General features: G+C 46.2%; 1 protein-coding gene across 1 annotated transcript in view; it reads left to right on the top strand.

Annotated features, from left to right (window-relative positions):
* Window positions 1-12,307, top strand: part of LOC139276824 (cadherin-related family member 4-like) — a 134,164-nt gene that overhangs the window by 25,146 nt on the left and 96,711 nt on the right. The window contains exons 4-5 of the mRNA XM_070894822.1: window positions 682-878; window positions 8,503-8,668. Coding sequence (XP_070750923.1) covers window positions 682-878; window positions 8,503-8,668 — 363 coding nt within the window. The remainder of the gene's footprint in view (window positions 1-681; window positions 879-8,502; window positions 8,669-12,307) is intronic.

The raw sequence follows: 12,307 nt of genomic DNA, 5'->3' as shown, positions 1-12,307 counted from the left end.
ATTGTTGTGTGGACCTGCAGTTGGGTTGAGGTCATGAAGCGGAACAGAGGGGCAGTGGATGGAGGAAGGGATAGCAACAAATTACAGCCTGGTGCGTGGCAATGGGGGAGGGTGATCTTCACTCGGGCTGCAGGCTGTCCTGGCTGCACGACGAGTCGGCAAAGAGTGAAAGGAAGGAAAGAAAGACTTACATTTATATAGCCCCTTTCACATCCTCAGGATTTCCCAAAGCACCAATGAAGTACGGTTGCTGTTATAAGGTGGGAAATGCAGCAGGCAATTTGCACACAACAAGATCCCACAAACAGCACCGTGATAATGATCAGATCATCTGTTTTAGTGACATTGGCTGAGGGGTAAGTATTGGCCCAAGACAACGGGGATAACTACCCTGCTCTTTAGCGAAATATTTCCGTAGGATCTTTACATTCATCTGAGAGAACAGACAGGGCCTCAGTTTAACGTCGCATCCAAAAGACGGAACTCTGAGAGTGCAGCGCTCCTTTTATATGGAAATATCAGCCTAGATTTTGCGCTCTAGTCTCTCTAGTGGGTCTTGATCCCACAATCTTTAGATTTAGAGATGAGAATATCACCACTGAGCCTTGGCTGTCTGAAGTGTGGGAATCCCTTGCCTTGCCTCCTGAGATTCACAGTGGTTTGTCTTCCTCCTCTATCTAGTGGTGGACAATTTTGAAAGCAGTGTAACTGTACCAGAGAACAGTCCCACAGGAACCAGGGTTTCTGAGTTCCAGGCAACTCTAATCGATGATCAAATTGACAAAATCGTCATCACTTCCCGACCAGAAGGTGATTTCTTTGCTCCAGTTTGGAAAAGGACAGCTGAGAATGGGACTACAAATTATTACCATGTAGAGGTATGGTCCGTGCTGCTTCCTCTCCACAAGCAGATAGTTCGGGAGACTATGAACTCTCGGTCGAGGCAGTGGGGGTGGGGCACAGGTAAAGTTGAGCTGCAGACTTACCTGCTGGCCTTAGGAGTGGCCCGGAGTCTCCTGGAATTTAAACTCGGGAGTGGGGAAGCCTTTAGAAATGATAATCCGGGACAAAATTAACGGTCACTTGGATAGGGGTGGAATAATTAAGGAAAGCCAGCATGGATTTGTTAAAGGTAAAATCCTGTTTAACTAACTTGATTGAGGTTTTTGATGAGGTAACAGGGAGGGTTGATGAGGGTAATGTGGTTGACATAGTGTACATGGATTTCCAAAAGGCATTTGATAAAGTGCCAAATAATAGGCTTGTCAGCAAAGTTGAAGCCCGGGGAATAAAAGGGACAGTGGCAGCACGGATACAAAATTGGCTAAGTGACAGGAAACAGAGAGTATGGTGAACGGTTGTTTTTCGGACTGGAGGAAGGTATACAGTGGTGTTCCCCAGGAGTCGGTACTGGGACCACTGCTTTTCTTGATGTATATTAATGATTTGACTTGGGTGTACAGGGCATCATTTTAATATTTGCAGATGACACAAAACTTGGAAGTATAGTGAACAGTGAGGAGCATAGTGATAGACTTCAAGAGGACATAGACAGACTTTTGGAATGGGCGGACTCGTGGCGGATGAAATTTAACGCATAAAAGTGCAAAGTGATACATTTTGGTAGGAAGAACGAGGAAATAAAATATAAATTAGACAAGAGCAGGGACTGCAGGGAGAATGAGCAAACTGACCACAGCACCGTGGTAAAGGGGGCCATTCAAGTGGGGGGAGTAAAAATAAATGTTGTAGTGGTAGAGGACAGTATAGTTAGGGCAAGAGCTTGAGTCCCAAAGGCTGTGTTGCCTGCCCAGGGCTGGAGAGGAACTTGGAGTGGGAGAGGGAAGTTTCACATGGGTACCAATGACTTAGGTAGGGCAAACAAAAAGGGTCTGCAGAGGGATTATGAGCAGCTAAGGGCTAAATTAAAAAAGCAGAACCATAAAGATAATAATCTCTGGATTACTATCTGAGCCACGAGCAAATTTGCATAGGATCAATAAGATCAGAGAATTGAACGCGTGGCTCAAAGATTGGTATGGGAGAAATGGGTTTCAATTCATGGGGAATTGGCACCAGTATTCGGGAAAGAGGGAGCTGTTTCGTTGGAACGGGCTTCACTTGAACCAGGCTGGGACCAGTGTCCTAGCAAATTGAATATCTAGGGCTGTAGATAGGGCTTTAAACTAAACAGTGGGGGTGGGGTGAGGATTCAAGTGCGGGGAAATTTCGAAAGTTAAAGAGGAAGGACAAGGCAATGGTGCAGGGTAGCGATATGGATAATGATAACCAGAGTGTGACAGGAAGGGACAGAACGTATAAACATAAGAGTGCACCAGCAAATAAGGTCACAGTAGGGAAAAATGGTAAAAAGACAAAATTAAAGGCTCTTTAGCTGAATACACGCAGCATTCGTAACAAAATAGATGAATTGATGGCACAAATAGCAATAAAAATGTTTATGATCTGATAGCCATTACAGAGACATGATTGCAAGGTGACCAAGGCGGGGAACTGAATATTCAGGGGTAGATTGGACAAATCAAATTGGCAAAGGTAGCCTTGAGGACCAGTTCATTGAGTGTATTCAGGACAATTTCTTCGAAAAATAAGTAGTGGAACCATTCAGGGAATGGGCTATTTTAGATCTGGTAATGTGTGATGATTCATTAATGATCTCATAGTAAAGGATCTTTACGGAAGAGTGATCATAATATGATAGAATTTCACATCCAGTTTGAGGGCGAGAAACTTGGGTCTGAAACTAATGTCTTAAAACTAAATAAAGGCAATTACAAAGATATGAAGACAGAGTTGGCTAAAGTGGACTGGGAAAATAGATTAAAAGGTAAGATGGTAGATAATCAGTGGTAGACACTTATGGAGATATTTCATAATTCTCAACAAAGATATATTCTATTGAGAAAGAAAGACTCTATGAGAAGGATGAACTATCCGTTGCTAACTAAAGAAGTTAAGGATGGAATCAAATTTCAAGATAAGGCATACAATGTTGTAAAGATTAATGGTAGGCCAGAAGATTGGGAAAATTTTAGAAACAGCAAAGGATGACTAAAAATAATTAAAGTTGGAGAAAATAGATTATGAGAGTAAACTAGTAAGAAATATAAAAACAGGCAGTAAGAGCTTCCACAAGTATATAAAGAGGAAGAGGGTAGCTAAAGTAAACGTTGGTCCCATGGAGGATGAGACTGGAGAATTAATAATGGGAAACAAGGAAATGGCAGTGACTTTCAACAAATGTTTTGTATCAGTCTTCACGCTAGAAGACACTAAAAACATCCCAATAATTAAAGAAAATCAGGGGAATTAAAACAATCACTAGAGAAAAAGTACTAGGCAAACTAATGGGACTAAAGGCTGACAAGTCCCCTGGACCTGATGGCCTGCCTCCTAGGGTCTTAAAAGAAGTGGCTGCAGAGATAAGAACATAAGACCATAAGAAATAGGAGCAGGAGTAGGCCATACAGCTCCTCGAGCCCGCTCCTCCATTCAATAAGATCATGGCTGATCTGATCATAGACTCAGATCCACTTCCCTGCCCGCTCCCCATAACCCCTTTATCCCCTTATCGTTTAAGAAACTGTCTATTTCTGTCTTAAATTTATTTAATGTCCCAGCTTCCACAGCTCTCTGAGGCAGAGATTCACAACCCTCAGAGAGAAGAAATGTCTCCTCATCTCTGTTTTAAATGGGCGGCCCCTTATTCTAAGATCATGCCCTCTAGTTCTAGTCTTCTCATCAGTGGAAACATCCTCTCTGCATCCACCTTGTCGAGCCCCCTCATAATCTTATACATTTCGATAAGATCACCTCTCATTCTTCAGAATTCCAATGAGTAGAGGCCCAATCTACTCAACCTTTCCTCATAAGTCAACCCCCTCATCCCCGGAATCAACCTAGTGAACCTTCTCTGAACTGCCTCCAAAGCAAGCATATTCTTTCGTAAATATGCAAACCAAAACTGCACGCAGTATTCCAGGTGTGGCCTCACCTATACCCTGTACAGCTGTAACAAGACTTCCCTGCTTTTATACTCCATCCTCTTTGCAATAAAAGCCAAGATTCCATTGGCCTTCCTGATCACTTACTGTACCTGGATACTATCCTTCTGTGTTTCATGCACAAGTAGCCCCAGGTCCCGCTGTACTGCAGCACTTTGCAATCTTTCTCCGTTTAAATAATAACTTGCTCTTTGATTTTTTTTTCTGCCAAAGTGCATGACCTCACACTTTCCAACATTATACTCCATTTGCCAAATTTTTGCCCTCTCACTGTCTATGTCCTTTTGCAGCTTTTTTATGTCCTCCTCACACGTTGCTTTTCCTCCCATCTTTGTATCGTCAACAAACTTGGCTACATTACACTCAGTCCCTTCTGCTAGTCGTTAATATAGATTGTAAATAGTTGGGGTCCCAGCACTGATCCCTGCGGCACCCAACTCGCTACTGATAGTGGATGCATTGGATTCCCTAGATTCTGGAAAGGTCCCAGCGGAATGGAAAACCGCAAATGTAATGCCCCTATACAAGAAAGGGGGCGAGACAGAAAACAGGAAACTATAGGCCAGTTAGCCTAACATCTGCCTTTGGGAAAATGCTGGAATCCATTATTAAAGAAGCAGTAGCAGGATATTTAGAAAATCATAATACAAAAAGCAGAGTCAACATGTTTTTAAGAAAGGGAAATCGTATTTGACAAATTTGTTTAGAGTTCTTTGAAGACGAGGATGGGATCCGAACGCACGCGTGCACAGCACAATGGATGAGCAAATGTGCGGTATGTAGCACTCAAATCACTGACTCCACACGGTCTGGTGTTGTAGTAACTGCTGTGACCTTAGTCCTTTACTGTGTAACTCCAGAGTGCCTCTCAGGTGTGGTGGGCAGCCTTTTATACTCTGTCTTGCAGGTACTTTCAGGTCTCCCACCATAGCGCCCTCTGTGGCGCACCATTGTACTTATACATTTAATGTACCTGGACAATACATAACATCTCACTCCCGCCCCCAGTTCCAAGAGCCATTGCCAGTAACCTCGACCTTGTTCGTCCTGGTTGATTTGTGAGTGTGAGTCCATGACCATCCACTTCCCTCTTCCCCCCCATGTAGAGACTATGCTTGTGATCCGGTGCAAGCATGTGGCATTTGCAGTCCTTACATGGGTGATAAAGTCACGAGTATAACCTCCAACAGAAAGCAGGTATACATGGACAGTACATTTGTATGGTACATATATTGTATGGTACAGATGTTATGTCAAAAGGTTGCAGGTACACTGAACAGTTATTTAATCCCAGCTCACTGGGTGAGGTACGGTGGCGGTATGCTGCCCCTTTTTGCCCGAGGTAATGGACTGCGCTGAGACAGGGTATCGCAACTAGTGCGTTGCCTCTGCTCTCAGTAGCTGCCTTAGCGGCTCATCTGCAGCTGCTGAACCATTGCATGAATCACGTAAAATCGAAAATCGCCTTGGTCCATTAGGTATGTTAGTCACGGAGCCCTTAACAGTATGACCCGAGAGAACTCGACAGCTACTTGGGTGGGCACAAGAGCCAGAGCGACGGATTAGGCAGCAGTTACGGCAGTTACGGAGGCCACAGGGACTATGACTGATTGAATCCACAGAACCATTTCTGCCACGATTCAAGATTCAATCGTTCTTGGCCATTTTCCTTCTTTACCCCTTCTAGTTCTTCCTAAAACGCCATGCCAGCGAGCTCAAGAGCAGCAGAGTTCAGCAGAACAAAGGCAAGCAGAACAACTAAAATGGCGGCGCCCAGTGGAAGCCTCGTGGGAACCATAAGATGGCGTCTTAAAAGGGAAATGCACCCGGGAGCCTTAAAAGGGCCTTACACTGTTGGCGGTCCCCACAAAGAGACTTTTGTAAGGCAAGAGCGAGTCTAATTGAGTAATATGATTTGTATGATGACATGATTTAGGATAAGAGTTAATATTTTGATGCTATATGGGTACTGTGTTTAAAATGATGGATATGAATGATTTACGAAAAGAGTTAATACCACGAGGTACAAGTAAAAGGGATAAGGGGTCCGTGACTAACATACCTAATGGACCAAGGCGATTTTCGATTTTACGTGATTCATGCAATGGTTCAGTGGCTGCAGATGAGCCGCTAAGGCAGCTACTGAGAGCAGAGGCAATGCACTAGTTGCGATACCGTGTCTCAGCGCAGCCCATTACCCCGGGCAAAAAGGGGCAGCATACCGCCACCATACCTCACCCAGTGAGCTGGAATTAAATAACTGTTCAGTGTACCTGCAACCTTTTGACATAACATCTGTACCATACAATATATGTACCTTACAAATGTACTGTCCATGTATACCTGCTTTCTGTTGGAGGTTATACTCGTGACTTTATCGCCCATGTAAGGACTGCAAATGCCACATGCTTGCACCGGATCACAAGCATAGTCTCTACATGGGGGGGAAGAGGGAAGTGGATGGTCATGGACTCACACTCACAAATCAACCAGGACGAACAAGGTCGAGGTTACTGGCAATGGCTCTTGGAACTGAGGGCGGGAGTGAGATGTTATGTATTGTCCAGATACATTAAATGTATAAGTACAATCGTGCGCCACAGAGGGCGCTGTGGTGGGAGACCTGAAAGTACCTGCAAGACAGAGTATAAAAGGCTGCCCACCACACCTGAGAGGCACTCTGGAGTTACACAGTAAAGGACTAAGGTCATACCAGTTACTACAACATCAGACCGTGTGGAGTCAGTGATTTGAGTGCTACATACACCACACCCTCAATGGCTACCTGCCCCATCTATGACTGTGACAGGGACTGTGGTTCTCGTATTGGAGTGTTCAGCCACCTAAGGACTCATTTTAAGAGCGGAAGCAAGTCTTCCTCGATTCAAGGGACTGCCTATGATGACACTTGATATCATCATCCAGCTATCCCATCATTCACTTACAATCGAAGCCCAGTAACCTATAATGTAGCAGAGCAAATGATTAGTTTGGAAAGTTGCCGAGAAATGAAATGGTGCTGCGAGACAACGATAAGCATTAGCGATCAAATAATTCCCTCAGATCAAAGGTGTGGAACATGTACCTGGGCTGCTTTGGGCTGGAATACCAGAGAGCCAGGCCTGAGGCCAATATCAGTAAGGTGAGATCTGCAGGGAGCAGACTTCAGTTCCCCTGCCAGATGCATCTCATACTCATCATCATAGGCAGTCCCTCAGAATCAAGGAAGACTTGCTTCCACTCTTAGCATTAGGTGGCTGAACAGTCCAATACGAGAACCACAGTCTCTGTCACAGGTGGGATAGACAGTGGTTGAAGGAAAGGGTGGGTGGGACAGGTTTGCCGCACGCTCTTTCCACTCCCTGCGCTTGATTTCTGCATGCTCTCGGCGACGAGACTCGATGCGCTCAGCGTCCTCCCGGATGCACTTCCTCCACTTAGGGCGGTCTTTGGCCACGACTCTCAGGTGTCAGTGGGGATGTTGCACTTTATCAGGGAGGCTTTGAGGGTGTCCTTGTCATGTTTCTGCTGCCCACCTGCTGTTGAAGTGGTTGATCATAGGTGCTGTGTCATCCCCCGTGGTGTTAATGTTTGGGGAATTGGTTGGGAGTATTTTTTTTATTCTTAGTATACTTCTTTGTAGCGCTCTGTGCACCTTATTGTAAGTTTAAAGACATCTCATTATGCATTGAGAAGCATTAAAATGCTTCTTTAAAATGTCTTTTGCACTGGGCTAGAATTATAAAGGTGCAAATGTTATTGTATAAAAGCTTCCCAAACCTGTGGTCTCTCAAAGGACAAGGACAGCAGTTGTAAACACCACAAACTCCAAGTTTCCCTCCAAGTCACACCCCATCCTGACTTGGAAACATATCGGCCGTTCCGTCATCATCGCTGGGTCAAAATCCTGGAACTCCCTCCCTAACAGCACTGAGGGAGCACCTTCACCACATGGACTGCAGCGGTTCAAGAAGGCGACTCACCACCACCTTCTCCAGACGACAAGTGATAGGCAATAAATGTCGGTCTTGCCATTGAAGTCCATATCCCAAGAATTATTTTTTAAGTGAATGTACTTCTATCAAACTCCTCTCTCTCTTCTGAAGAAGTAGTATTAGCCTGTTGAATTGCAGTTAAAAATAGCAGAAAGAGGAATTTGATGCAGACCAGTTCAATGTTCATAATATATCATTGCCAACAGTCCTCGACACCCTCTCCTGAGGTGTGTCCAGGAGAGGGAAAGAGGTTCATCACGGCCTCTTAAGTTGATGTTTATTGGATACAATTTTACATCGAGAAGAAGGTGCTATTATAAAGGACGCTTCAACAGTTGAGATGTTCTGATCTGTAGTTTTTAACGACATCACTGGCAAGGCCAGCATTTATCCCGACTTGGCCTTGAGAAGGTGCTGGGCCTCCTTTTTGACCTTGGGTGTCCAGCTACTAATGCGCTTTTCTAAAAATATTATTCTTTTAGATTTTGCTGAGCAATGATGCAGCCTTGGATTATGAATGGACTTCCATATACATACTCACTGTTATAATCCATGGACTTAAATCCATCAATCACTTAAACCCTCTCCGGGTATACGTGCAAGATGTGCAAGATGTTCGGTGTGGTGTACACTTTCAGACTCCAGGAGGTAGGTGACTGATTTTTCAATCTTTGTCTTCCTGTGAATTCTGTGCTTGGCAGGCCGGGGGATGTTAGTCCCGGGAGTGAAACACAGTCCGAGGTTTCCCAGCGCTCCCAGGTCAGCTTTGGCACAGTTGGATTCAGGGAAAACTCTCTCTCCTCTGGGCCCAACAATTTACCGCAGCCCCACTGTTGTGTATGGAGAAAGAGTCAGACTGAACACTGTGAGCTCAAAGTAAAGTGTGACCTTAGTCTTTTATTGCAGGTCTCCAGAAGCCTCTCCAACCTGTGAAGCCTCCTTAAATACCTGTGCTCCCAAGGGATTATTGGGACTCCAGAGAATCAGCCCTCTGGTGGCGGTACAGAGTAAATACAAGTCCACATACATAACAACGCTCCCCCCCAAAGTCAATAGTGTAACTATTTACAATGTGAGTCGACCTGGGGCCCTTCTTGCCCTGGTTGATCCTCTCGGTGTGAAAGCTGGTGTTGTTGAATCATTTGTTGAGCCCTCGCTGGGCTGCTGTGCAGCTGGCCTTGCTGGGCTACCTGGTGTGTTGGGCCCTGCAGGGTTGCTGTGGATGATGGGTTCTGCTTCGTGGTCAACCGTGGTGCCGGTTGCCACTGGTGTGTATGTTCGAGGATCAAAAAAGGTAGGGTCCAAGGTGGGTTGCTCAGGATAGTCCGTGAATCTGAGTTTGATTTGGTCCAAGTGTTTCCGATGAATCAGTCCATTTGAAAGTTTGACCCGAAACACCCTGCTCCCCTCTTTGGCCATGACAGTGTCGGGTAGCCACTTGGGACCTTGTCCATAATTTATACAAATACAGGATCATTGATTTCAATCTCACATGACACATTTGCGCTAACATGGTATGTACTTTGTTGAAGCCACCTGCTCTCTATCTGTTCATGTAGATCAGGGTGAACTAACAAGAGCCTTGTTTTAAGTGCTCTTTTCATGAGCAGTTCAGCAGGTGGGATCCCAGTGAGTGAGTGGGGTCTCGTGCGGTAGCTAAGCAGGACTCGGGATGGGCGAGTCTGCAGTGAGCCTTCAGTTACCCTCTTCAAGCCTTGCTTGATAGTTTGCCCTGCGCTCTCTGCTTGACCATTGGACACTAGTTTAAACAGGGCAGATGTGACATGTTTGATCCCATTACGGGTCATGAATTCTTTGAACTCAGCACTGGTAAAACATGGCCCGTTGTCGCTCAGTAGAACATCGGGTAAGCCGTGTGTGGCAAACATGGCCCGCAGGCTTTCAGTGGTGGCAGCGGACATGCTAGCCGACATTATCTCACATTCAATCCACTTGGAGTACGCGCCTACAACCACAAGGAACATTTTACCCAAGAATGGGCCTGCATAGTCGACGTGTACCCTAGACCACGGTTTGGAGGGCCATAAACTTAGCGGTGCCTCCCTGGGTACATTGCTTAACTGCGAGCAAGTATTACATCGTGAACGCAGGACTCTAAGTCCGCATCGATACCGGGCCACCACACATGGGACCTGGCTATTGCTTTCATCATTACGATGCCTGGGTGGGTACTGTGGAGGTCATTGATGAAGGTGCCTCTGCCCTTCTCGGGGACCACTACTCGATTGCCCCACATAAGGCAGTCTGCCTGTATAGACATTTCATTTTTACGCCGCTGGAACGGCTTTATCTCTTCCTGCATTTCCACTGGGACACTGGACCAGCTCCCGTGAAGCACACAGCTTTTGACTAGAGATAATAAGGGATCCTGGCTTGTCCAGGTTTTGATCTGCCGGGCAGTGACGGGTGATTGCTCACTCTCAAATGCTTCCATAACCATGGCTAGATCTGCGGGCTGCGCCATTTCTACCCCCGTGGTGGGCAATAGCAGCCTGCTGAGAGCATCGGCGCAGTTTTCTGTGCCTGGCCTGTGGCGGATGGCGTAGTTGTATGCGGACAACGTGAGCGCCCATCTCTGGATGCGGGCCAATGCATTGGTATTTATCCCTTTACTCTCGGAAAACAGGGATATAAGTGGTTTATGGTCAATTTCCAATTCGAATTTTAGCCCAAACAGGTATTGATGCATTTTCTTTACCCCATAGACACACGCTAGCGCTTCTTTTTCAATCATGCTGTAGGCTCTCTCAGCCTTAGACAGACTCCTGGATGCATAGGCAACCGGTTGCAGTTTCCCGAAATCATTAGCTTGTTGCAATACATACCCGATGCCATATGACGACGCATCATATGCTAGTACCAAATGCTTACATGGATCATAAAACACAAGCAGTTTGTTTGAACATAACAATTTTCTTGCTTTTACAAAGGCATTTTCTTGGATTTTATCCCATACCCATTCGCCCCTTTTCATAGTAAGACATGCAGTGGTTCTAGCAGTGTGCTGAGACCCGGTAAGAAGCTACCAAAGTAGTTCAAGAGTCCCAGAAATGACTGCAGCTCCGTCACGTTCTATGGCCTCGGTGTGTTCTCGATTGCCTCCGTCCTTGCGTTGGTGGGCCTGATGCCGACCGCTGCAATCCTCTTTCCCAGGAACTCCACTTCAGGCGCCAGGAAAACGCACTTTGAGTGTTTTAACCTGAGCCCCATGTGGTTGAGTCGACTAAGAACCTCCTTCAGGTTCTGCAGGTGCTCGACTGTGATTCGACCTGTGACCAAGATGTCATCCTGGAAGACCACGGTGTGTGGGACTGACTTCAGTAAACTTTCCATGTTTCTCTGGAATGTCACCGCCGCTGATCGGATTCCAAACGGGCATCTGTTAGAAACAAAAAGACCCTTGTGCGTGTTGATGCAGGTGAGAGCCTCCGATGATTCCTCCAGTTCCTGCGTCATGTAGGCTGAAGTCAGATCCAGCTTCGTGAATGTCTTTCCTCCCGCCAGTGTTGCAAAGAGGTCGTCGGCCTTTGGTAGTGGATATTGGTCCTGCAGGGAGAGATGATTGATAGTTACTTTGTAATCGCCATAGATTCTGACGGTGCCATCTCTCTTCAGGACTTGGACAATAGGACTGGCTCACTCGCTAAACTCGATTGGTGAAATGATGCCCTCTCTTTGCAATCAGTCCAGCTCGATCTCTATCCTTTCTCTCATCATGTACGGTACTGCTCTCGCATTGTGATGGATGGGTCACGCCCCCGGAATTAGGTAGATCTGCACTTTTGCTCCTTGGAATTTCCCGATGCCTGGTTTGAACAGCGAAGGAAATTTGTTTAAGACCTGGGCACACGAAGTGTCGTCAGCGGGCGATAGCGCTCGGATGTTGTCCTAGTTCCAGCGTATCTTTCCCAGCCAGCTCCTGCCGAGCAGCATGGGACCATCGCCCGGTACCACCCAGAGTGGTAGCTTGTGCACCGCTCCATCGTAGGAGACCTTTACGTTAGCACTACCGATTACAGGAATCAGTTCTTTCGTGTAAGTTCTTAGTTTCGTGCGAACTGGAGTTAAGACTGGCCTTGAGGCCTTGTTGCACCACAACCTTTCGAAAGTCTTTTTGCCCATGATGGACTGGCTCGCGCCCGTTTCCAGCTCCATTGACACTTGGAGTCCATTTAGTTCAACATTCAGCATTATCAGGGGACAATTCGTGGTGAATGTGTGCACCCCATGTACCTATGCCTCCTCTATCTGAGGCTCTGGTTCGTC

This window comes from Pristiophorus japonicus, chromosome 12 (genome assembly GCF_044704955.1).
Source record: "Pristiophorus japonicus isolate sPriJap1 chromosome 12, sPriJap1.hap1, whole genome shotgun sequence".
Lineage (NCBI taxonomy): Eukaryota > Metazoa > Chordata > Chondrichthyes > Pristiophoridae > Pristiophorus > Pristiophorus japonicus.
Note: the sequence above shows the minus strand (reverse complement) of the source record. Positions and strands in the feature narration are given on the sequence as shown.